The sequence below is a fragment of the Panthera tigris genome, chromosome F2 (genome assembly GCF_018350195.1).
Source record: "Panthera tigris isolate Pti1 chromosome F2, P.tigris_Pti1_mat1.1, whole genome shotgun sequence".
Classification (NCBI taxonomy): domain Eukaryota; kingdom Metazoa; phylum Chordata; class Mammalia; order Carnivora; family Felidae; genus Panthera; species Panthera tigris.
Genome location: NC_056676.1, coordinates 40,820,548 through 40,848,245, shown reverse-complemented (window position 1 = coordinate 40,848,245; position 27,698 = coordinate 40,820,548). Strand labels below are relative to the sequence as shown.

Here is a 27,698-nt window from a genome sequence, read left to right as displayed (position 1 = left end):
ACTAAGTAATCAGGTTGGCTGAACTTCTAGGAAAAGTTGGTGTAAAATAGTTCAAAAACAATGTGAAACATTCATTTTAAATTACTGATCACGAGAGCTATCTTTGATACTGTGTCAAATAATACATAGAAGTAAGTGTATACTAAATATAATTCATGCTATCCATGTCTTTTATTTTGATAAACAGTTTGTGGATTCAGATTATTTCAGGGAGGGCTCAACTTCAACTATTAAATACCTAAATGACTCTCCTTCATCTCTTGTTATTAGTTGTATGTAAGTTTAGTAAATTAAACTGATTTAAGTATAGATCTGTAGTCTCAGTCTCTTATTTATAATTCAGAAATTCAAAAATGGCAGAAAAGTCCACCCTGAATTCATTTGGTCTTGCAGTCTAATCTGAACTGACATGGTAGTTACAATCTTTTTTAGTATGAATGTTTATACATGTAGCTGCAGAAATATTAATGTTTTGATGACAAGATAATCAAAAGCAGAAGCAGAGAGTGTTAAGTAACATGTAATATTTGTATCATACTGCCTTTCTAAAAACCCAGAAATTCAGGATTGTGAAAAGCATCTGGCACCAGACGCTGTTTGATGATATGGAGCTTAAGATTATTTGTGACATTTTGAAAGAAATTAAATTGAAGATGAATAAATTTTGAATAGAGAAAGTGTTTGGTTTTGCTTACAGTATGTCCCTGTCCTTCTTCTTTTTTTTTAAAGCAAAGTTCTCATATAGATGTAGTACGTTTTCCATGTGTGGTTTATATCAATGAAGTCCGAGTCATACCCCCAGGAGTAAGAGCCCATAGCAGCCTGCCAGATAATAGAGCATACGGGTAAGTGAGCTTTCTTTTTAAAAGTGTTTGTGACAAAAGATTGTCCTAGACATATTCTTAAATGCAAAAATTTGAGGTAATGTTTTGTAAGTAAAACAAACAGCAACCTAAAACTTTACTCAGTTATGTTATGTTGGATATAGGTTTTCTATATAATCCACATATTATTATAAATTTGAAAAGCGATTATTTGATCTAAGTACCAGAAAAAAATTTTTCTTCATTTTTTTTTTAATCGGTGAAATAGGTTTATATTTTCTAAAATATTCTAGGGTGGTACAGTCTAGTAATTGAAGTATTTTTAACCTGGCTTTTTCCTTGAAAATAAGTAAGAATTAGTCTGAATATTTAGAAATGTATCTTTTATATTATTTTATATCAGTTTTCATGACTTAATGGTGATCTTCTTAGCCTGATACATGTGTCTTTTTATAAATTTGTAGCTTCACATTAGCCTTTAGTTTTAAGTAGCAAGTACTTATTTGATGCTTTCTCTTTCTTAGGCTCTGTGGGAAATAAGCAAAATGTAAGACATGGTCTCTGATGTGGAGTTGTTGATAACTTTAACAGCTGACCTAAAACAGAGGAATTTGATCTCTGTTGTACCATGAATAATCATTTTCTTCTTCTTATTTTAATTACATGAATTGGAAGTATAAGCCAAATTTTGGTTTTGGAAGCATGAACATATACAGTAAATATATTTATATGAGTTTTTAGCTTATAGTCTCAGTACCACATTTTATTATGTGCATGTTCTGATAGCTTAATTTCTGTTACTTGAAAGAGTTAAACCAGCTACTTAGTGTTATGGTACAGATTCAAAGTGAAGGGCTCATTTCTTCATAATTATGAAAAGTAGTTGGTTATTTGTAGAAATAGATATAAAATCTTTATAGGTTTTCAGATCATTCAAAAATACAACAAATACAAAATGAAACAATAAAAATATTTAATGTTTATAATGAGAAATCATCACTGACTTCATATATCTTTTTTATCCGCGTTTAAGGAAATAAAAACATGTTTTCCAATCATTTTCTTCTTGTTTTTTCCTATAAAGGGAGATGTGTGTAGAATGGAAAAGATGGGGTGATGACAGTGTAATCTAGCAGTCTTCTCTAATTGTACTGCTTTTGGTCAAAGAAGGTCTATCAGTTATCTCTTGCTACATAACAAATTACAGCAAATTTAGCAGCCTAAAACAGTAAACATTTATTATTTCACACTTTTTCTGAGGGTCAGGAATCCAGAAGTGGCTTATTTGGTTCAAGTTCCCTCATGAGATTATAGTCAAGATGTAGTCCAGGGCTGCAGTGATTTGACTGGGACTGGAGAATTTGCTTAGAAACTCACTCACATGGCTGTTGTCAGGAGACTTCAGTTCTTTGCCAGGAGATCTTCTCTATGGTGCTGCTCATGTCACAACATGGATTCCTCCAGAGTGAGTGAGAGCGCATACTTCTAACCCAGTATCAGAAGTGATGTACCATCATTTTTACCATATTCTGTTCATTACATGTTCTGCTGGTATGGTGTGGGAAGAAACTACAAAGGTGTGAATACCAGGAATGAGGGGTCTCTGGGGCTGTCCTGGAGGCTGGCTAGCACAACAGGCAAAATGGATCTCTTCCATTAGCTGCAATGGGCAGGAGTATTGTTAAATTTTCCCTTTTTTCTCTCTTGTATTTCTTAGCTGGGGGTAAATGGCAGTTCATGTTTTAATAATTCCAAATACGAAATTATCAGAAACAACTTTATACATCATTAATATGTTATAGAACAGTAAATTAAAGTATTAATACAGTAATGCAAATAAGTGTAAGATGTCAGAAAGTAATGTTAGAGATCCAGTGATATTTGTGCAGCATACTTTACAGCATTGTTTTTTCTCATTATAAACATCTTTATACATCTAGCCAACAAATTAAAATAGTTAACAAGAAGTTTTTTCTCATTATAAAATTCAGGAATGTATAGGTAAAATTAAAATCCCTGTAATCCCTCCCTCCTAAGAAAATCCTTACATTTGATGCATTGTGTTGTTTAATGTATATGTGTATATTTGTATATTTTGTTGTTATATGTGGTGTTTGTATATTTTGTTGTTATTTTTTATAAGTGTGGTATCTTATGTGAGGTTAGGTTTTAGAGTCAACTTTTAAGATGGAAGTCTAGTGCAGTCAAATCACCATTGATTCTTTAAGTTGCTTTTCACTGACCAGTGCTTGAGTTTTTGGGGCTTCAAAAGTAAAGAACTTACATTTGAGTTACCTTTTTCCTTTCCTTAGATACTGAAGGAATCTAAGGATTCCTAGTATCCTAGGGTCTAGTTTGAAGAAATAAAGGAAAGAGAGACTAGAGATGTTGCGCATATACGGTTGAATTTGGGTTAGGTAAATGTTTGCTACTCTAACCCAGCTGTATACTGTTTTGTATATTTCTTTTTTACTTAACATTATGTCAGGAGTACTTTCACATCATTAAATACTATTTGAAAATATAATTTCTAATGGTTGCATAATCTAATGAATGACTGTACAGTAGTCCCCCCCTTATCCATGGTTTCACTTTCCGGGTTTCAGTTACCTGCGGTCAACCGCAGTCCAGAAGCAGATGATCCTCCTTCTGACAGATCGTCAGAAGGTCAGTAGTAGCCTAATGCTAAGTCGTGATGCCCATGTCATTCACCTCACTTCATCTCATCACATAGACATTTTATCATCTCACATCACAATAAGAGGGAGTACAATACAATAAGATATTTTGAGAGAGACTACATTCCCATAACTTTTATTACAGTATATTGTTATAATTGTCCTATTGTATTATTATTGTTAATCTCTTACTGTGCTTAATTAGAAGTTAAACTTTAATATACGTATGTATATATGTGTATACACACACACATATATATATGTACAAATATATATGGAAAGAACAGTATATTTAGGGTTTGGTACTATCCATGGTTTCAGGCAACCATTGGGGGTCTTGAAATGTATCCCCTGTGGATAAGGGGGTACTACTGTACTGTAATTTGTTTGGCTAGTTCCTTATGTGGGGACCATTAGGTGTTTTTTACTTTTCAAATTATAAATAAGAGTATGATGAACATTCTCTTGAAAAAAAAATCTTTTTTTGTGTATCAGTGTTTCCATAGAAACACCTAGAAAAAAGGTATTTCTGCATCAGATGGTATGAACATTTTCTCATTCTCCTGAATTTTATTGCCATGTTGCCTTTCAGAACAATTGCGCGTGTTTGTACTTCTATCAGTGCATAAGGGAACCTATTTGATATACTTTGGGCATTACTCCTTTTACCATTTGAATTTTTTGTAAATAACAAAATATGTGATGTTTAGAATCAAGGTTTTTAGTTGAGTCTGAGGAATTTCAGCCAAGGGTAAAATATGTATCAAGTAAGATTTCATTCTAACACAAATTAAATAGGCTTTACTCTTAACTATGTAAGTCTACAAAAAAATCAAAATGTTTATCTAAATTGCTACTATACAAATTTGAATTTAGGCTTTAAGTCACAATTTAGGGCTCTAATGCCAAAATTATTATTATAATCTTGTATTAATGTAGGTTAAGTTGAAATCAAATTGTAATTATATAACTCAAAGTTAGTTAACTCCTGATTCTTTCTGCTAATGGAAGGGAATCATGCTATAATGAATTATAAAAGTAGGTGTTACAATTAATTAGCATTTGTCTTTATAATACATTAAGACTTTAAAATATTTATGTGTATTAGAATGGCCCAAGTAGCAAGCTAAAGATACTTGTTGATTAAAATTTCATTTTCAGTAATACTCAAAACGCATAGGTGTCTACTTAAAAATTGAATATGAATTTTAAAAATTACAGAAAATAATTACAATTAACTGTGTATTTTTATTATTTAAATCTTAAGATATAATTCTAGGATTGCTTTTAAATTTGTACTTACTTTGTCTTTTGTTTTAATTTAGGAACTGATTATTGCAAAGGCTGATGTTTCAACTTTGTTTCATTCACAGGGAGACCTCTCCGCACACATTTCAATTAGACTTATTCTTTAACAATGTAAGCAAACCAAGTGCCCCAGTTTTCGATAGGTTGGGAAGGTATGTACCTACAAGGTAATTGCACCAGAAATTTAGGAGTTAATAGGCAAAACCTTTTTATTCTTTAGATAGAAGAAAAGGATGTATCTGTTGCTGGACCCAAGAACTCGGGGTTTATTTTATCAATTAGCATTATTAAAGAAACGTCAAGCTCCTAGAAAGATGTTGAGTTTCTTTACAGAGTAAAAATTTAAATGTGTGAAACATTAGCCATCTTGTTTGCTTTTTATTGGTGTATACATTTCTTATACACACATCAAATGATTTAATAATAATCTTCTAATTTGGAAAAAATTGCTTTTTGATTTCTTTAAAAGAACTGCATAAACACTTTGGTAACTAATAATTTGTATCTTTTACATCAGACTATTTCATAATTTAAAATTCCATGGGCATATTTTGTAAAATGAGAATTTTGTTAATAGAAACCTCTATTTTGGATTATTTAATACTTGCCAGGTATTACTAAAACTAGTTGTTTTGATGTCTGCAAAATAATTGACCATTAAATGGGCTTAGTAAGAACTCATTTATAAATTTTTACTTATTTATTTTGAGAGAGAGAGAGCAAGCTGGAGCAGGTCAAAGAGAGAGGTAGAGAGAGAGAATCCCAAGCAAGTTCCCCACTGTCAGTGCAGAGCCTGATATGAGGCTCAAATTCACAAACTGTGAGATCATGACCTGAGCTGAAACCAAGAGTCAGATGTTTAACCTGCTGAACCACCTAGGTGCCCCCTAGAACTCATTTATAAAATAAAAAAAACTTAAAGGCAGGTTAAAAATGGAAAAACTTCTATCCCTGTCATGAATTAAGTTTTTTAGATTTCAGTTGTCATTTTATTGATCTTTCACTCAATATTAATTTATATTGATAATTTGGCTTTTTTTTTAAATGAAGGAAACCTAGATAATCTGAAGTAGTTAAGTTTTAATATTATGGAATGTTTTTCTTATGTCAGTACCTACTTTTAAAAATAGGTATTTTTCTCTGTTTGGTCCCATTATACATTTTAGGAAGGCTGTAATGCAATGGTTCTCTACTTAGCTGTATATTAGAATTACTGGGGGTGCTTTTTAAAAAATACTGATACCTACACTTACCCCAAACCAATTAAATCAGAATCTCTGGGGAGTTTGTTTTATACTTGATAACATTTTGGGGGAAGTAAATTAAAACTAAACTTAGTGGTTTATTAAAACAATAATCTAGTATTTGGTTTTATTAAAACATATAAGTTGAGAAAGACTTCTTCATGAATAATGATGTTCAGTGTTTGAGCCTATATATTTATTCCTACTCTTTTGGCAGCCTGGAATATGATGAGAATACTTCTATCATCTTTAGACCCAACTCAAAGGTAATTGCAGAAGTCAGTTTTCATCTTGTTACTACTGTTTGTTTTCACTTTCATTGAGAGTTTTGATCTACATAAACCAGTGATGCAGAATATCGGCCTATTTGGTTCTAGTGCTGCAGGATAACATTTCTTGTCTGATTCCTCTTGCATCCAGAAGCTATTTTAAAATGGAGCAAAGACATTCTAATGTCACTGTCTACCTATAAAGCTCTTTCTTCCTCTAATTTTAGTGTGAGTCAGGAAGAGGCCAGCATTTGTGCTTGCCCTTCTTTCATTTAGGTGAGCAAGTTCAGAAGATGACAGGAAAGTAAATTGTTACTAGACACCACTGTGCCTTAGGTTTCTTAACAAATGTATTTTATATTCCTTTCGTATCAAAAGTATGTCTTTTTTCTTGATATAACAAATGCCATTCTTTTTTTTAATTTATTTTTATTTAAAAAAATTTTTTTTAACGTTTATTTATTTTTGAGACAGAGAGAGACAGAGCATGAACGGGGGAGGATCAGAGAGAGGGAGATACAGAATCTGAAACAGGCTCCAGGCTCTGAGCTGTCAGCACAGAGCCCGACGCGGGGCTTGAACTCACGGACCGTGAGATCATGACCTGAGCCGAAGTCAGCTGCTTAACCGACTGAGCTACCCAGGCGCCCCTAACAAATGCCATTCTATAAGCATCTAGAAAAGCTAAATCATGGGTGATCTGAAATGCAAAAAAAACTGTCCTAGTATGGGGCTACTTACTTAGGCCGTTTGTTTTTTCTTGGTGGGGAGGTGGGTATTTAATCCTCTATTTGCTGTTTAGATTAAGTTATCTTCCTGATCTCTTTATTTGTCTTCCAGTGGGGCTTCTGTTTAGAATCTGTCAATTCCTGGGCATAGTCTTTGAGCCGTTCTTTTGGTCCCCAGTTTCCCTTTACTGGAGTTTGCTAGAGTTCGCAAGGAGAATAATAATTTCATTCTTCCTTATCGTGCCTCCAGAATGGGCCCCATTACTACTTCTTACTTTATCTTTACTCAACATGGTAGAATGGAAAGAACTCAGAAGTCAGGGGCTTTGGTTTCTGGTTCAGGTTCTTCTACTGACACTCTGATTTTCTTATATATTTGTACTCATTCTGGCTACCTCTCATAGTATTGTGGAAATATGGCAATTAATGTAGATAAGCATTGAAAAAAAGTTTTTTTTTATTTTATAAGAAAATATTGAGGTTTAATTGCATTGATAAAGTCTTTGATCTTTTTAGGAGAAAGTTTCTTTGCAAAAACAATTTGTTTAATGCTTCTGGTTACCCTTACTTTTTAAGTACAACATGGGCACATTAAGTATACTTGCATGTATGAGTTGGGCATATAAAAAGAATGCTGTACAATTTTACGGATTAGAATTCTTGAGACTGGGCATAATTTGTGCTTTTGTGCACCTCCATGACCTCTATAACTATTGGAGTTTAATTTATTAATTGGCAGTAACTCTCACTTAATTTCATTCTCATTTCCCTTCTCTTGACTGGGAATCTGGTTATGCATTTTGAACAGAGTTGATGTAAAGTATCAGACAGGAGAGATGTAGTCTTGAGACAAATTTAGGTATGACAATTCTGGAGAGCCATATAAAAGCTATGCCTCTGGATGTATTTCCATCAATATTGACCTTTGCACTTTCAGCATACTTTTAAAGACTTTAGTTTAACCGTAGAGTAATTTGATATCAGTTTACTTTTGGCATATTAAAAGATTAACCTGGAAGATATTTTCCCCCAACAAATTAGGTGAATACTGATGGTTTGGTGCTAAGAGGCTGGTATAATTGTCTGACACTGGCAATATATGGATCAGTGGATAGAGTGATAAGTCATGACAGAGACTCTCCACCACCTCCACCTCCACCTCCACCTCCTCCCCAGCCACAGCCAAGTTTGAAAAGGAATCCAAAACATGGTGAGAATTTTAAATTTGTCTTTGTCAGTGACACTATGTTCATTATAATAGGAAAAGGTAATCGAAGTAGCTCTTTGAAACTTTGAAGAGCTTTTGAAACTTCCTTAAAACTTGAGAAGATATCTTTGTCAGTCTCACAATTCTTTCCTATAAAAGAGTTTATTTTTATGTTGAAGTGGTTACATTTTCTTCCTCTAGTTTCCTAGATACTTTTTTAATTGACCTGAGGGTTTTTTTTTTTAATATGTGAGTGAAATGTATTCCAGTGTTTATTCATGGTTTAATATCAAAATTATCTCCAAAGGAATTGAGGAATAGGCAGTAAGTTTGGTATATATGGTTAGAATACTCATGTTAATGGTATTTTTTTTTCAGGAGTGCATTTCAGATTTGGTTAGATGTCTAAATGCAGATTCCCCCCCCCCCCCATTTTTGAGAACCTTTTGCTCATTAAGTGGAGACAAGAAAAATAAGAATTCCATTAAACTTTAGTGACTCTCCTTCTATAAGGCAGGTAGTTGGACTCCTCTTTCAGAGGGTCTCATCTCCTTATTCCAGTATTATTACTGTAAGCTGTTGAAATATGGAGATTCAGGAATACATTTTCAAGTTATAATTGAGGTCACTAGGAAAAATCTTTTGCTTTACAATGAGCATTTTATGAGTAAATAAAATGACCTTCTCTTAAACATCATCTAATAGTGTCGTGTGAGCTCTTTGTCTTTGATGGTCACACACCATATTTTCATGTCTTTTCTTAAATCTTACCTATTAAGTGCGGTTAATCTTTCACTTTTTCTTTTAATCCTTTAGTTTTCTGTGCTCATTTGTCTTTTTTACCAGACTCTGAGCTCCTTGTGGGCTGAGAGTATATTTTACTTATATTTTGTGTTTCTAGTTTTATCACAGTGCCTAGTGTATATAGTGGCTACTCAAAATTTTTGTTTAATTTACTGAATTGTTTTAAAATTGGCATTTGTGCTCATCCATTTATTTATATGGATGTATGTGTTTTTAATTTTTAATTTTGAAATAATTATAGATCCATAAGAGGTTGCAAAGAAATGTATGAGGAAGTCCTGTGCACTCTTTCCCCAGGCTCCCTCACTGTTAACATCTTTTACAACTGTAGAACAATATCAAAACAAAATTGGCATTGGTACAATCTGTAGAGCTTCATTCAAATTTCACCAGTCATATGTACACTTTGTGTGTGTGCCTGTATGTGTGTGTAGTTGTATGCAGTTTTATTCATGTATAGCCTTTCATAACCACTACTACAATCAAAATACTTGATTGTACCATCACAAGATTGCCTGGTGTTATTTTTTAATAACTACACCCGTTCTACCCATCTCAAACCTTTGGCAACCACCAATCTGTTCTCCATTTCTGTAATTATATTATTTCATGAGTATTGCATAAATGGAATCCTGTAGTAGGTATCTTTTTGAGATGGGCTTTTTCCAATCAGCATAATTTCTTTGAAGTTCATCCACTGTTGTGTGTATCAATAGTTCATTCTTTTTTATTGCTCAGTAGTATTACATAGTATGGATATATCATAGTTTATTTATCCAATCATTGAAGGACACTTAGATGTTTTCCAGTTTTTGACTTTTGCAAATAAAGCTGTTATGAACATTTGTGTACATCTTCCTGAGGAAGATAAGTCTTCATTTCTCTGGGATAATGCCCAAGAGTATATTTTGGTATGTGGGAAGTCAGAAATTCTAATGTTTGTAATATAAATTAATTTGTAAAATTTGTTAGCTGTTAGGAAGGAAAAGTTTAACAATAAATTCTGAAGATGAAAGACTCAGCTGATAACAGCATTTTTGTCATGCATTCATTTCACTTTAATAATTTGAAAGTTCTTTTTCTGTCTTTAATAAAAAAGCTGATGGGGAGAAAGAAGATCAGTTTAATGGAAGCCCTCCAAGACCACAACCTAGGGGACCAAGAACTCCTCCAGGACCACCTCCACCTGATGATGATGAGGATGATCCCATACCTTTGCCAGGTGTGAACAAAATCAGTGCTAGTTTTTCATCCCCTGATTAATGTTATAGTGCTTTTTGATTAAAGGAAAAATTAGATATCGTTAATCAAATCTTGATGAATGCCCCTCACACTTTATCCTATGCGATATTTCCTTGTGTTTTCTTTTGGCAAATGAACTTGTTTAAAAAAAAAAAAAATCAGTTAATTCATTTGAAGCTGTACCGGCATTGCTTTGAAAATAATTTACTGTAGTGGTGTATACAGAAGAATACCAGTTAAAAATAAGCAGTATGTATTGGAAGAAGTAAACAACCTGTGTACTTAATAGCTATAAAGAAAAGGATTAGTTTGCGGTGTTAGAACATAAAATAGTATACTTTATTAATTCTTACTGTGTAAAATTGTGCAACATATACTCTTAATATTTTTAAAAGCAAGTAGTTTAACCACTTTTTTTTTAAAGGGTATTTATGAGCTAAATCATCCAAAATGTCATTAACTAGTTGCAGTATCCAGTATGCTGCCTTATGTTATTTAAACCATTAAAATAATCTGTGCCTTAAATCTCAATTTTTCAGTATCTGGTGATAAGGAAGAGGATGCTTCTCACAGAGAAGATTACTTTGAACCCATTTCTCCTGATCGGAATTCTGTTCCCCAAGAAGGGCAATATTCTGATGAAGGAGAAGTAGAAGAGGAACAGCAAGAAGAAGGAGAAGATGATGAAGATGATGTGGACGTAGAGGAAGAAGAGGATGAGGATGAGGATGATCGCCATACAGTAGACAGTATCCCCGAGGAGGAAGAGGAAGATGAAGAGGAAGAAGGTGAAGAGGATGAAGAAGGTGAAGGTAGGTTATGTTTGTTAGGATGTTTTGGTTTTAAGTACTAGGAACTGACTTGCTGTAGCTCTCAGCAATCCAAGAGAATTCATAGCAAAGATAAATGACTTTCAAGAAACTCAAGGGATAGACTCTAGCTGCACCTCAAGACTTGACTAGAACGGGGATTTCCATTTTTTGTTTGCTTTATGTTTCTGCTTTATTTTCTGTCAGCCAACTGTTGTTTCTCTGCCCACCCCACAGGTTTAATCTCCTTTTTTTGTTTTTAAGTTTATTTATTTTGAGAGAGAGAGAGAGAGAGAGAGAGAGCAGGGGAGGGGCAGAGAGAGAGGGGAGAGAGAGAATCCCAAGCAGGCTCTATACTGCTAGTGCAGAGCCTGACACGGGGCTCAAACCCAGAACTGTGCTGAAATCAAGAGTCGGGTGCTTGGGGCACCTGGGTGGCTCAGTCAGTAAAGGGTCCGACTTTGGCTCAGGTCACGATCTCACGGTTTGTGAGTTCGAGCCTCGTGTCGGGCTCTGTGCTGACAACTCAGAGCCTGGAGCCTGCTTCAGATTCTGTGTCTCCCTGTCTCTCTGCCCGTTCCCTGTTCACGCTCTGTCTCTCTATCTCTCAAAAATAAATAAACACTAAAAAAAAGAAAAAAAGAGTTGGCACTTAACTGACTGAGCCACCCAGGCACCCCAGGTTTAATCTCTTTTTAACCAACCAGCCTACACTACCTGTGCTATCTCCGTCTTGTTTGCATTTTTCTGGGAGATTGTTTGGCTTGCTCCAATATCATTTGTCCCTTGGTACCATCAGCTTTGGCCAGGAAGCAAGATCATGTAGGAAATACATGAGTAGAGATTTGGTAGGCTGTTTTCAGAAAGGAGTGGTGTAAGCTGGGTGGAATTCCTAAAGATGCCTGCCACCTAGATACTTTAGCAAATGCTACATTTTTAGTAATTCAGGGGGGAAAAAATCTCAACTATACAGGGATGTATGACAGCATGATGTAGTCCTTTCATTAGGCTTTATTTTTCCTTTGAAAGCAAAAAGTGAGAGCGACTCAAGCTAATTGACTCTTAAGTTGTCTAAGAAACGGCATGTAATGTTAAAGCATTTATGTAAAATAACATAAACTGCCTTGTTTTTTTCTAAAATAGGGTGAGGATTATTCTCCATGAGAATGAGGGTCATTTTGGTATCACAGGTGCCCTTTTACAGAATACAAATAATTAGGTTATTGAGTGATACTTTTGTATCTTCCCCCATTCCCAGATTAGCAAATAATATTTTTTATGTTTATTGTATTTGGCAAATAGTAGTTAGATTTCAGGCAGGCTGTTTTCTTAATCATTTTTGTAGAGAAGGTGAGAGAAAGAGGCTGGTTATTTTGGTTTTTAATAGAAGATATCTGGCTTATCCCAGAGTCGGGCCTCTGTAGGCCCTTATCTTTTCAAATAATGATGAGTATATATGGCTAAAGCAAACTTGTTTTGAACAAAAGGATGTCTACAGATGGCTGATGCTGGAAGAATACTCTAGAAAAATTTCCTTTTCTTATGTAGGCAATTATTTCAGTTTTCCCACAACCAGGCAATAGCAGTGTTAAAAAGTAAAACCAAGTTTTGTCTCTAACCTTGTTTTATTTGAAATACAGGAAAAAGTTGCACATGTATAATGATAAGAAAGCTTTGTTTTGGTCCAACTGAGCATTTTAAGTGAATAAATTTTCTTTAAAAATAAAATACAGACCTAGGAGGGTTGCCTGGGTGGCTTAGTCTGGCTCTGTGCTGACAGTGCAGAGCTTGCTTAGGATTCTCTCTCTCTCTCTCTCTTTCTTTCTCTCTCTGCCCCTCCCCTGCACACACGTGCATGTGCTCTCTCTCTCTCTCTCTCTCTCTCTCTCTCTCTCTGTCAAGAATAAATAAATAACTTTTTTGAAAAATTTAAAAAATACAGGTCTGTGTGGCAGGTAAATGAAGAGAAATAAAAATTCAGGAATATGATACTCAACCATCAAAAAGAATGAAATCTGGGGGCGCCTGGGTGGCTCAGTGTGTTGAGCGTCCCGCTTTGGCTCAGGTCATGATCTCGTGGTACTTGATTTGGAGCCCCGAGTTGGGATCTGTGCTGACAGCTCAGAGCCTGGAGCCTGCTTCAGATTCTGTATCTCCCTTTCTCTGCCCCTCATTTGCCCGTGCTCTGTCTCTTTCTCAAAAATAAACAAAAAAACTGAAATCTTGCCATTTACAATGACATGGATGGAGCTAGAATGTATCATGCTAAGCGAAATAAGTCAATCAGAGAAAGACAAATACCTTATGATTTCACTCATATGTAGAATTTAAGAAACAAAACAGATGAATAAATGGGAAAGGGAGGAAAAAAGAGAAAGAAAAGAGGGAAACAAACCATAAGAGACTCTATTTTCTTTTTTTAAGTTTATTTTTGAGAGAGAAAGTGCATGCGTGCGCGCAGATGGGTGGGGGAGGGGCAGAGAGAGGGGATCTGAAATGGGCTCTGTGCTGTCAGCTGTGAGCCTGATAGGGGGCTTGAACCCATGAACTGTGACATCATGACATGAGCTGAAGTCGGTTGTTCAACCAACTGAGCCACCCAGGTACCCTGCATAAGAGACTCTTAATGATAAGAGAACAAAGCGTGGGTTGGCAGAGGGAGGTGAGTGGGAGATGGGCCAGGTGGGTGTTGGGGGTACTAAGGAGGGCAATTGTTGTGATGAGCACTGGATAGTGTATGAATCACTGAATTCTCCTGAAACCAATATTGCACTGTATGTTAACTAAAATCTAAAAAAAAATTGGGGAATATGAAATTAATGTTAAAAAAGAACTTAAAATGCTTTCACTGAAAAATTTGGTTTAGCTTTGTGATTATGGTGTTACAGTTAAATTTAATAATCTTTGCCTGTCAGTTTTTCCCCCATCTTAAAAATACTCTTAAGAGGGCAAGGTTGGGGCGCCTGGGTGGCTTAGTTGGTTGAGCATCCGGCTTCGGCTCAGGTCATGATCCCACAGTTTGTGAGTTCGAGCCCCACATCGGGCTCTGTGCTGACAGCTTAAAGCCTAGAGCTTGCTTCGAATTCTGTGTCTCCCTCTCTCTTTCTCTGCTCCTCTCCCGCTCATGCTCTGTCTCTCTCTCTCTCCTTCAAAAATAAATAAAAACATTAAAAAAAAATTTTTTTTTTTAAAAGAGGGCAAGGTTAACCTCTTCCTTCTTGAGAGAGGTGTTTTTTATTCCTTTAAGACATTTTTAAAAATTTATTTATTTGAGAGAGAGAGAGAGAGAGAGAGAGAGAGAGAGAGCATGAACTCATGCACAAGGTGGAGAAGGGCAGAGAGAGGGAGAGAGCAAAAATCCCAAGCAGACTCTGCACTTGTCAGTGCGGAACCCAGCGTGGGGCTTGAACTCATGAACTGTGAGATACGACCTGAACCAAAACCAAGAGTCTGTCGCTTAACCCACTGAGCCACCCAGGCACCCCAAGACATTTCTAATTTTATTTCTGTGAAGAGAAGATATCCATAGAAGAGTCAGTTGTAAAGTTGAACAGATAGAAGACTTTGCTTATGAAGTTTCTTATTAATTATTCTACTAGAAATTATAAAATGTTGGTAATTGTTGATAAGATGTTGGATCAGGAGTTAATTTTATTGAAGAAATCATTCTAATTTTTTGCCATAGTACTAAATAAAGTATTTTTTTGATTAACTAGATTTTTTTGCATTAAACAACAGTAATATTTAAATATTCAAACTGATTTTCAGGGGATGATGGTTATGAACAAATTTCCAGTGATGAAGATGGAATTGCTGACTTGGAACGTGAAACATTTAAGTATCCAAACTTTGATGTTGAATACACTGCTGAAGACTTAGCTTCAGTTCCTCCTATGACATATGATCCATATGATAGGGAACTTGTACCACTCTTATACTTCAGCTGTCCATACAAGACTACTTTTGAAATTGAAATCAGTAGGATGAAGGATCAAGGTCCAGATAAAGAAAATTCAGGGGCAGTAGAAGCCTCAGTGAAGTTAACTGAACTGTTAGATTTGTATCGGGAAGATAGAGGTGCAAAGTGGGTAACAGCTTTAGAAGAAATTCCAAGTTTAATAATAAAAGGATTAAGTTATTTGCAGTTGAAAAACACAAAACAAGACTCTCTTGACCAGTTGGTAGACTGGACCATGCAAGCTTTAAATTTACAAGTAGCTCTTCGCCAACCCATTGCCTTAAATGTCCGACAACTCAAAGCTGGGACCAAATTAGTGTCCTCACTAGCAGAATGTGGGGCTCAAGGAGTCATGGGACTGCTACAAGCAGGAGTAATCAATGGATTATTTGAGCTCCTGTTTGCTGATCATGTGTCATCTTCTCTTAAGTTAAATGCTTTTAAAGCTTTGGACAGTGTCATTAGTATGACAGAAGGAATGGAAGCTTTTTTAAGAGGTAGGCAGAATGAAAAAAGTGGCTATCAAAAACTTTTGGAGCTCATACTTTTAGATCAGACTGTGAGAGTTGTCACTGCTGGTTCTGCTATTCTTCAGAAGTGCCATTTCTATGAAATCTTGTCAGAGATTAAAAGACTTGGTGACCATTTAGCAGAGAAGACTTCATCTGTTCCTAACCATGGTGAACCTGATCATGACACAGATGCAGGACTTGAGAGAACAAACCCAGAATATGAAAATGAGGTAGAGGCTTCAATGGACATGGATCTTTTGGAATCCTCAAATATAAGTGAAGGGGAAATAGAAAAGCTTATTAACCTCCTGGAAGAAGTTTTCCATTTAATGGAAACTGCACCTCATACAATGATCCAGCCTCCTGTTAAGTCTTTCCCAACGATGGCACGTATTACTGGACCTCCAGAAAGGGATGACCCATACCCTGTTCTCTTTAGGTAAGACATTTTCAGTTTGGGAAAATACGTTTCACAAATCACTACAGGCAATTTTGTGTGATTGATTTTGGTTTTTCAAATCTGTCTGTAGGCAGTGCATATCTGTGTAAGAATACTCTATTTCAAAAGAGTGGTGAAACTGAGAAGTATGCTACTGTGGGAGAGCTGCATTTTATTAGTACTTAAACTAGTAATAGTCATTTAAGTTAAAGATAGTGATAGTTAACAACAGTGCTTACATAAGCATGTCTATGAGCAAGAATAAATGAGAAACTGTAGAGTTGCTTCTGGGAAGGTGGTACAAGAAGATGGCCCAGGAAGGAGAGAACTTTTCTGTGTGAACCTCTTTGTACTTTATCATTTTAATACGTTGCAAGTTAAAGTTACATTTTACTAACTTAATTTTACAGACCTGGTTAAATGCTCACAGATTGAACCAGCCAGGTGCCCCTATCTAACTCTTTTTGTTGATAGAGTTTTGACATTATTAGGATCAGCACCCACAGTAGATTTTTAAATTTTGTTTTAATTTTTGATAATTTATTTTTTGGCATTTTGCTTGTAAATAATTTTGTAGCTAACGAGAAAATGGCATTTTAATTGTTATTCCTTATTTCGGTGATTAATTTTTCATTTGATTTAGGGCATACTGCATTAACAGAAGATGAGATGCTTAACCATTCTAAAATCTGTACATACCCATTCCTGTTTTTCGCTGAAACTATTAGATCTTGCCTTAGTTTGAGTTCTTACGGTAATAAAAGATGATAATGCTAGAGCAAGGTCTGGTAAGAGATGAGGTCAAGAGTACAAGTGTAGAGGTTTGGCTTTGAACAGGAGAAAGGAAATCTTATGTGTACAAATATAGATACATTTATAACATGGAGACAGTAAAAGAGCAAAGACACTTCACACTGACCCCTTTAGTTTTAGTAAGAAAGGAGGTGAAGTCATGCACTGAGGATACCTGAGGGTAGTGACTTTAAGGAAGGGAGTGATGCTCTTAGTTACTGAGGGGAAACCAATAATTCAAGGCTTATTAAGTATTGTTTTCTCCTCTGTAACTGGAGAAGGTACATTTAGATATCAGACTTGAAATATAGGGCCTTGAATGCTGTGCTAAGGAATTTGGATTTTTTTTACAATGTGGGAAACTCTTCACTGTTTCAGAGTAGTAGATCTGATCTGATCAAAATAGCATTCTAAGATCTTATGTTGTTAAGATATATTGCAATGGAAAAGAAATTGGAGTTAAGGAAGTAGATGAGCCAGTCTAGATTGTACTTTAAGTACTTACCAAATATAGTAGCACTTGCAGGGAATGGAAAGACAAATATTGTGCTAATAGCAAGAGGGTTTTGAAAGAGCAGTTACTAGGACTTGGTGACTGGACCTAATAGCTAAGAGAAAGTGAGAAGGAGCCAAAGGTGTTTTGAGGTTTCTAGCTAGGGTACCTACTAGAACTGGGATTTTATTGATAGAACCTGATAAATTAGGAGGGGCAATGAATTTTGAAAGGACAAATAATTGCATTTTGGAGAGATTAGTTTGAAGTAATGCTTTCCTTCCAGAAAGAAAGCAGGTGTTCCCTGTAAACCATGTTGTTTGCGTAAACATTTTAGGCAAAGTGAGCATTCTTACCAATTGGGGGATGCAACCCTCCCCCTCCTCAAATCCGGGTTCCCAGATGCCAGCCAAGGACCAGCCTCAAAGAAGGCATTTCTAAGAGTAAGCAGTCTGAGGCCTGCAGTATTAACGGTTTCTGAACACTCCACAAAGTAGTTAAAAGATGCTCTTAGAGTATAGTGGTTCTGGGATTTTATCTTCTTGTGGATTCTGTTTGCTTTTGTAGTCAAGAAGTTACTGGGGGGTGTTTGTTATCCTGAAGAAGAAGCCTGCGTTAAAGGAGTAATATGAGGAAGCAATTGTATACTGTATGATTCCAAATACATGACATTCTGAAAAAGGCAAAACTATGTGGAGACAGTAAACAGATCAGCGATTGCCAGGGGTTGGAGGGAGGGAAATGGATAAATACATGGAGCACAGTATTTTTAGGACAACGCAGTAGCATTTGTGTCTATTTTGGGGTGTTGAGTAAGTTCATGCTTTTTTCTACTAAAAGTATGTATGCTAAAAAATGGTTCTTAGATTTGATAAAAGTGCTATATGATAGTATTAACTATTCAAATACTAAACATTGATAATTTTAATTTATTTACTCTAGTAGAAAGTACTAATTCAGATATACTACCTATAGTAAATCTGAATAAACTACATATTTTTTGTAGTACATGTATTATATTTTTCCTAGATACACTTAATTCAGATACACTGGTATATACCATGAGTAGAGGAAGACCATGGTGAAAAAGAAATATTTGACAAGTGGCCTGGAAAGAACATCCAGAATTTAAAGTCAAGGTTGATTCTGGAAAGAGAAAACTTGTCCACAGTTATTTGTTGAACGTCCATTGAATGTTAGCTAGAAAAAAGCCTCACGCAATTTCACTTTTATTTGACCCAGTGGAGAGAAGACTTGCTGCTTGCATTATGTTCTTAAAGTAGTATATTGCTGAGGGTAAAGATTGTGGCCATTAACTTTTTTACCTCTCTCCTATCTAACGAATATTGAGTAAATGAAGAATGTTTTGCACTGACTTCACACGTATCAATTAATTTTTCTACAGGTATCTTCATAGTCATCACTTCTTGGAGTTAGTTACCTTGCTTCTGTCAATTCCGGTAACAAGTGCCCACCCTGGTGTGCTGCAAGCCACAAAAGATGTTTTAAAGTTTCTTGCACAGTCACAAAAGGGTCTTCTTTTTTTTATGTCGGAATATGAAGCAACAAATTTGTTGATCCGAGCTCTGTGTCACCTTTATGATCAAGATGAAGAGGAGGGTCTTCAGTCTGATGGTGTCATTGATGATGCGTTTGCCTTGTGGCTACAGGACTCAACACAGACATTGCAGTGTATTACAGAGCTCTTCAGCCATTTTCAGCGTTGCACAGCCAGTGAAGAAACTGACCATTCAGATCTCTTGGGAACCCTTCACAATCTTTATTTGATTACTTTTAACCCTGTGGGAAGATCAGCTGTTGGTCATGTTTTCAGTCTTGAGAAAAATCTCCAAAGTCTTATTACTCTAATGGAGTACTATTCCAAAGAAGCCTTAGGGTAATTTTCTTTTTACTTGTTAAATTTTTTATTATTCAGGAACACTGTGTCAGTAAAGGGCTAGTTTCTTAAAAGTAGGTGTTGCATTTGAAAGTAAAAACTGTAATTATTTTTTGACATAATACATAATTTGTTAATTAAGGATTGGTATGACAGAAATCTCTAAAATATAAGATGGCTATAAAGCAACGAAATGGATCTTTTTGCAGCTTCTTCCACTTTCCCCTTGGTGTTGACAAGACTGCAACTGTAGTACCCTTGCTAATTTGTGTGTAGAGTAATCCTAAGGCACCAAAATATATACTTGCAGAGTAATGAGGACTATCTTGCTGTCTTGAATTTTCCCTCACCTTTATACTGTGGTGCTCTGGTTTCAGAAGTACTTTGACTAAATGGATGTGGGGGATTTTAGAATGATACTAGTTTTCAAGAGCTGCCCTGGAGGGCAGAGGATTTTAGTGTCTGAGGAGGTAAACATGCTCTTCCTGGCTCATGTCATATAGAGCAGTGACATCCAGGTAGCTGGCCTCACAACAGGGTCTTGCTATGACTCCTTGAGTGATAGGTCTTTTGGCGGGGGTGGGGGTGGGGGGTGGGGGGGGCTATGAAAGGAAACACCATTGGCTTCCATGCCTAGCTCTACCTCAGCAGTTTCACAGTTAGAAGACTGAGTGATGATGGCAGTAGATTGATTGTTCCTACTTATCTGGAGTGGACAAACGTTTTAAAGGAGACCATTGAAGTAGACTTCTGGATCTTTTATTGTTAATATTTCATTGTTCTTCCAATCTTATTTCTTAATAGAATTTCACTTTCTATTGTGATACATGTTCTTTGTTTATATACTTTTAAGTAGTGCTTTCAGGTGAATTGGAGGTGAATGTTAAAATCTGATTTCATGTCTTCAGGAAGTTAGTTATGTTTCATTGTAAAATTCCCTGGTCTCTTTAAAACCAAATAGAAAAAAAAAAAAGTGTTTAAAATTGTTCCTGGAAGAATTGTTTTCATACCAAAAACTTTAAAACCTTATTTTGTTTCAGTGATTCCAAGTCTAAGAAGTCAGTAGCTTATAATTATGCATGCATACTTATTTTGGTGGTGGTTCAGTCTTCCAGTGATGTCCAAATGCTAGAACAGCATGCAGCATCTCTCTTGAAGCTTTGTAAAGCAGATGAAAATAATGCTAAATTACAAGGTATGGTACTTGAAGTTGTTTAAGCATTTATGATATGTGAAGGGAAAAGTCTTTGAATATCTGTAATTAGTACTTTATCAAGTTTTGATAATATACATAGTAATACGCTGTTATTGCCTCAGGGTACCCTATATGAAAGTGTTTTATATGGTGTTCTTAAAAAAATTTTTAGGAAGTTGTTGCAAGTACCTTTTCCTGGAAAATCATGGTAATTGGTGGTTGGTTGAAGTTACTAATCAAAATGGAAGAAGTAGCTTAAAGGTGAATTCAAAAGTTGAGTTTTGTGTATAGTTTGCATATGTGTGTGTTTTTCTATATATATCTCTAAGTATAACACTATTCTAAGTACAACTTAGAAATCTATTTGTCATTAACACATTGTGCTATCTTTAACAGTGAAAGATAGTGAATATGAACATTCTTTTCTTTTTTTAATAATTTTTTTTAAAGTTTATTTATTTATTTTGAGAGACAGAGAACATGAGCAGGGGTGGGGCAGAGAAAGAATCCCAAGCAGGCTCCGCACTGTCAGTGCAGAGCCCAGTGCAGGGTTCAAACCCGCAAACAGCGAGATCATGACCTGAGCCAAAATCAAGAGTCAGATGCTTAACCGACTGAGCCACCCAGGCACCCCGAGCATTATTTTCTAAAATATTTAAATGTATGTTGAGTGAAGTTTATGGCAAAGCTTATATGGGCAGTCCTGAAAAATCAAAGGTATTTAATCACAGTTTTTTATTATTTTGCTTTGATTTTTGGCTTTCTGACCTTACCAAATAGAAAATTTGAAAACATTGAGTAAATGCTATAAATAGCATGTGGCCTTTTTTCTTTTTAATCTTAAATTTTATGTGTGGTACTACCAGTAAAAGTTGGGTAGTAAATTCAGCTTCCCGTCTAGGAAATAGGTTTTTTCCCTGTAGTGTGCCTATATAAAAGGAGGTCACACAACATCTTCAAAGGTATTATTAATGCTTTACTACTTATTCTGGGTGATGGGTACACATATATGTTTTATTATTCCTTATATTTTTCATTGGGACAATATATTCTGTATATATTGAAAGAGTTAATTTAAAAACACATAGGAAAAGTACTCATGTGCATGGTTATAATCCTCATGGAGGAGTGTGTAGAACCAAGGAGAGACATGACTATTTTGTTTCCTTTAGTTTTTCCTACAAAGTGTCTGGAACTGGCATATCACTTTTTACATTAGAATGCTTTTCTTAAAACATTTTTGGTGATAAAGTATAGGTATTATAGCGTAGCTTCTAGGAGAGGGTTTTTTTCTACATTATTCCACTCAGTTTTTTTAAGTATAATTGACACACAATGTTACATTAGTTTTAATTGTACAACATAGCGATTCCACAACTCTATAAGGTTATGCGATGCTCACTGCAAGTGTATCTATCATCTGTTACCATACAGTGCTATTATAATGCCACTGACTATATTTCCTACACTGTATATTTCATCCCTGTGATTTATTCATACCATAACTGGAAGCCTTTACCTCCCACTCCACTTCGCTCATTTTGCTCATCCTTCCACCCCCATCCTCTCTGGCAACCCACCAGTTTCTTCTCTATATTTATGGATCTGTTTTTTCTTTTTTTGTTTGTTCATTTTTTTCTAGAAGAGTTTTAAATTCATTTGTGGTAGATGGTATATTTCACTTATAATTGTTTATAAGCAAAGTGTGTTATTATTTTGGGATGATAGTGATTATTTTTAATTTTATAAAGACAAATAAGGAAATTGATAAAATTTAAAATTCATGTTAAGAGAAAAGACACTCAGCAAATGTCTACCACTCCCCCAACAGGGTTGATCCTGTTGGAAATTAATATATTTTGTGCATGCTTTTTGGGGGGTGTGGGAGGCAGCAGTAGCATTAAGTGAATAAACACTATTTTATTATGTTAGTTTATAAAAAGTCTTTTATAAATCTTTTTAATGTTGTAAGTTGATGGTCCTGTTTAAGCATGTAAACACTTAAGTTTTCAGAAACCAAGTAACTAAGAATGGTCACTTCTTACTTCTAAACCAGTGTAGTAGTCCATTTACATTTCATGTTAAAACTTTTTTAAAAAAATTAGACATGAGCTCATCCCTGTATGAAGTTTAGATTATTGAAATCAGTATGAATCTGACAATGTTCTTTGGAAAAGAATACCTTTACTTCCTTTGTTATAAAGGCTTTTATTTTAAAATATTATACTATAAATGACCTCTTTGTTTTTAAGAACTTGGCAAGTGGCTTGAACCTCTGAAAAACCTTAGATTTGAAATTAACTGCATCCCAAACCTAATTGAATACGTTAAACAGGTAAGTAAAACCTAAAAGTACCTTGATTTTATGGAACTGCATGGTAGTGTATAGTAGTGTTACTTTAAATCATTTATGTAGATAATGCAGTAATTGTTAAGTATACTTGATTGATTTACTAGACTTTATGGGTGCAGATTCATACATATATGTAGATGGGTATGTGACGGTGTGTATATGGGAATACACATGCAGACAACCCTGTGTACTGTACTACTTTCCACTACCAGATTCTTTCATATTTTTTTTCTCAAATTGGAGTAATATCACTGCCATTTTGATGATATTTACAACAGTGTTTTAAAGTTAAGTAATTTAACATATTAATTGTTTAAGTTAAACTTTAGTGAAAAAAGAACTTCCTTCAAAATTTTTAGGCAAAAATTGACAAGAGTCAATTCCAGATAAGCACAATGGGGACTAGTTATAAATTTGTTAATTTGGGATGGTCACATCTATAAATAAAATATTCATGAAAGTTGAAAATCATAAAACTCATAATAGTACATTTGAAAAATTCATATACAATTCAAGTAATTAGTAATTAAAAATTCACTAAGATTGTTGTATTGTCAGTTTTAGAAGTTAGTGTAACATAGGAAGAAGGGCTAAAGGTGGTCATAGATGCATAAAAAGTTTAAGCTAAAAGAATGAACCTTGAATTATCTCCTCTTTCATTTAACAGGTAAACTGTGTATTTTTGTGTATGTGTGTGTGTAAAACATCTTGGTCTTGGAGTTGAAATGTGTTATTAAAATAACATACATGTATTTCTTTCTAATCTGGGTTTCTCTGCTTTAGATTTTTCTTTACTGACTTGTCTCCCTTATCTTCTCCTTTTACTCCATCTTTCCTAAGAGTACTTTAATCTCCTTTGGTGCCATCATATTCTTCTGTGTTCCTCACTCTATGCTTTGTATGACGTCTAGAGCTTCTCATTATATTCAGTCTTTTATTTGGCAGAAATATGATCATTTTTGGTCTGTAAATTTAAGTTGTCACGTATTCGGGGTACTTGTGTGTGGTCAGGAAAATATATAAGGAAACATCCAGTAAACATCAGATACTTGGGTACAAGATTTTAACCAGTAAGAAATTTAGTTCTAGAAATTTAAATTACGTGCTATAATTAAAGGAATTTTGACTTTTCTGTAAATCCTTATTCGTTAATTATACTTAATAATGAATGACTCTTATTCCAAGATATACCAAAAGCAGTTCATCTGAGACTGAAACTTCCCTTGGTGGCTCCATGCTGCCTTATGTAGTTTGTGGAATTATCATGGAAAGGCAGCAAGGAAGAAATCAGAGGAAAAGATGTAAGGTGAAAAATGTATAAGGGAAAGGAATTTTCTAATTTTTAAGTTCCTCCTCTGAGGTTTAGAAGCTGAAAGAGTAACATTTTTAAATGTTATTTTTTCTGAGGATTTTCAAACCATCTGTGCTTCTCTGTAGAAACTACAAAAACAGACATAACTATTGTCAGGAAACATGGCATGGGCAGGTGCTAAGGACATAGGCAACTGTATTTCTTTTTCCTTTAACCATGTCCTAACTGACCATCACAACTAGGTATCTATATTTAAGTGTATGTTATATAGTGCTAAAACTTTCCTTGTTGCTTCCTCAGTTTTAAAAGAGGTTTAGTGCCCACAAGGCTCTGTAAAATCAGTTATTGCTTCATTTTTGGGAGGGAGGGTATTTAGAAAGAGTATATGATAAAGAACTATTTTAAATTCTTAATACAAGGAGTCTCATTCAGTTTTGTATGTTACCTTTGTTTTTAATCAGCACTTTTTAATCTACTTGCACTTTGTAATTATTCATTTTATAAAATAACTTTTATAAACTTCATAAGCATTATTCATGTTTTACATTTAATTAAGATACTTAAAGTGTAAGTACTTACTATGAGATGTATTTTTAACTAATGCCTTCTTGGGAATTTTTTCTCAATTTGTATCAAAGCACCAAGAATTAAACTTTCTGTTCATTTTTATTTTTAAAGAATATCGATAATTTGATGACCCCAGAAGGAGTTGGCCTTACCACTGCCTTGCGTGTTCTCTGTAATGTCGCGTGTCCACCACCTCCTGTTGAAGGTAATATGGCTATTATACATTAAAAACTATTCTTAAGGCCTAGTATAAATGTCATTTATTAAATAAAATATTAAAAAATCTTAACTGATTATTAACATATAAGTAATTAGTTTTTTTTCCCCTTATCCTATATAAAGGTCAACAGAAAGACCTGAAATGGAATCTTGCCGTTATTCAGCTTTTTTCTGCTGAAGGAATGGACACCTTTATTCGGGTTCTACAAAAATTGAACAGTATTCTGACTCAGCCCTGGAGGCTCCATGTCAACATGGGGACTACCCTTCACAGAGTTACTACTATTTCAATGGCTCGCTGCACACTCACTCTTCTTAAAACTATGTTAACGGAACTCCTGAGAGGTGGATCCTTTGAGTTTAAGGACATGCGTGTTCCTTCAGCACTTGTGACTTTACACATGCTCCTGTGCTCTATCCCTCTCTCAGGTCGTTTGGATAGTGATGAACAGAAAATTCAAAATGATATCATTGATATCTTACTGACTTTTACACAAGGAGTTAATGAAAAACTCACAATCTCAGAAGAGACACTGGCCAATAATACTTGGTCTTTAATGTTAAAAGAAGTTCTTTCTTCAATCTTGAAGGTTCCTGAAGGATTTTTTTCTGGACTCATACTACTTTCAGAGCTGCTGCCTCTACCATTGCCCATGCAAACAACTCAGGTATCACTTCCATATAACATGCATCTTATAAATGACTGCAGTAACGCTTTAAAAAAAGCCAGTGATTTTGTTAAAAAAAAAACAAAACAAACCCACAACCCTCATCCCCTTCCCCTAAAAAAGACATAAAATAACCGGATGAGGGTGAGATAAAACTGAAGCAAGTTGGTCATTAAAGAAATATGGGGGGCAACATTTTAATAAATTTTTGTTAATGTGAATTTTATTATGCTGTTATGTATACTTGTACTTTTGTTATTTTTAAATCCTTTTTTTCCCCTTTATCATGTGTTAGAATTTGCCATTAACTAGGTTGGTTCACCAATGGACTCTGTTCTACTGACTGCTAACCTGAGAACAATAAGATTTTCTAGATGAATTGAATTCAAGCAAATGTTTAATTGTATAATAGAAAAATGTTTTAAGCATGTGTTCTTTTCGTAACAGTTCTTCCTGAACAATTTTTGTGACTATAAATAAATATTAAAGAAAATCTACGTACACACACAATATACTTTTTTAACAGGTTATTGAGCCACATGATATATCAGTGGCACTCAACACCCGAAAATTGTGGAGCATGCACCTTCATGTTCAAGCAAAGTTGCTCCAAGAAATAGTTCGCTCTTTCTCTGGCACAACCTGCCAGCCCATTCAACATATGTTACGGCGTATTTGTGTTCAATTGTGTGATCTTGCCTCACCAACTGCACTTCTGATTATGAGAACTGTGTTGGATTTGATTGTAGAAGACTTGCAAAGGTATTAAACATTTTTTCCTCAAGTTATTTTTGACACATACATTTTTTTTCACTTAGAATGTGGAAACCAGGGTTTAGAATGCTCAGATAATATATGTGTGTGTGTGTGTGTGTATATATATATATATATGTATGTATATATATGTGTGTGTGTATATATATATATATGTATATATATATATATGTGTGTGTACACATATACACAGGTATACATACACATTTGTGTATGTATATGAATATATGTAGATTGTTTTTAATTGGAAAACTTTATTTCACATGCAAGATACCTTGAAGGTCTTGATTTTGGGTGTTTAAAAGGTGAACTATAAAGTACTCTGATTTAAAAAAATACATATTGAAATCTGAATTTATAAAATTTTATAATAATTGTAAAATTCCAAAGAAGTCATAATATCCAAGGATTGAAATATTTTATACAAGATTTGTGTAAGATGATATGTGTTGGAAAATAAATATTAGTTAAATAATGCCTTAAAGTTAAGAATTTTGTTTACTAAATGTATTGATTTTATTTCAGCACTTCAGAAGATAAAGAAAAACAGTACACTAGCCAAACCACCAGGTTGCTTGCTCTTCTTGATGCTCTGGCTTCACACAAAGCTTGTAAATTAGCTATTTTGCATCTAATTAATGGAACTATTAAAGGTGATGAAAGATATGCAGAGATATTCCAGGATCTGTTAGCTTTGGTGCGGTCTCCTGGAGACAGTGTTATTCGCCAACAATGTGTTGAATATATCACATCCATTTTGCAGTCTCTCTGTGATCAGGTATTTATAGTTATTTTATAAATTCATTTTTTGTATATGGTTCCAAAGCTTCCCTTGATATAAATCTTGTCTGTGAACACAGAGATCTCATCTGTTTTATTATTCCTACTGTTGTTCGGGGAGATCTTGTTTGACCAGTGAACCAATAATAAAATGGTTTGGTGCTTCATAGCTTTCTTTGGGTTTGTACTTCACAGGTTTCTCTGAAGAGCTCTTTATGAGATTGCATCATTGGATAGTTACTTTATGTGCCACTATATTCGTTGGGGTTGGTTATGTCCAGCATGTTCATTTTCATTCCACTTATACACAGATTCATTCTTGAAATTTATAGCTTTGTGATTGGTTGAATTAATACCATGTGTTTTTTTGTTAGGACAACTTTTGAAGGTATCATAGGCTACTACAGTTTTAGTGTGTTTCCGACTACTCTCCTTACACATGTTGACCAAAAGTAGTAGTATTTCTACCTTTGTGTATTATTGACTTCCAGTTTATAATTCCATGAGTTAATGAAAATTGTTTTAACTTTTAAATCTCATTGTGATTGAGATTTTTTAAGATTTCTATACCTAATGGTACTTAGCTTATCATAATGCTCCTGTCTAATCAGATGTGATTTTTTTCA

General features: G+C 34.7%; 1 protein-coding gene across 4 annotated transcripts in view; it reads left to right on the top strand.

The window, feature by feature from the left end:
- Positions 1-27,698, top strand: part of VIRMA (vir like m6A methyltransferase associated) — a 58,428-nt gene that overhangs the window by 8,833 nt on the left and 21,897 nt on the right. For 2 of the 4 annotated variants that reach the window (XM_042972804.1, XM_007095569.3), the window contains exons 2-15: positions 730-845; positions 4,876-4,977; positions 6,272-6,320; positions 8,093-8,261; positions 10,162-10,284; positions 10,844-11,116; positions 14,882-16,022; positions 18,713-19,204; positions 20,245-20,399; positions 22,652-22,734; positions 24,743-24,836; positions 24,974-25,518; positions 26,045-26,280; positions 26,818-27,070. In XM_042972804.1, the coding sequence (XP_042828738.1) occupies positions 730-845; positions 4,876-4,977; positions 6,272-6,320; positions 8,093-8,261; positions 10,162-10,284; positions 10,844-11,116; positions 14,882-16,022; positions 18,713-19,204; positions 20,245-20,399; positions 22,652-22,734; positions 24,743-24,836; positions 24,974-25,518; positions 26,045-26,280; positions 26,818-27,070 (3,831 nt within the window). Of the gene's footprint in view, positions 1-729; positions 846-2,390; positions 2,494-4,875; positions 4,978-6,271; positions 6,321-8,092; positions 8,262-10,161; positions 10,285-10,843; positions 11,117-14,881; positions 16,023-18,712; positions 19,205-20,244; positions 20,400-22,651; positions 22,735-24,742; positions 24,837-24,973; positions 25,519-26,044; positions 26,281-26,817; positions 27,071-27,698 lie in introns of those variants that run through there. The other 2 variants (XM_042972802.1, XM_007095570.3) reach the window with 2 other exon arrangements.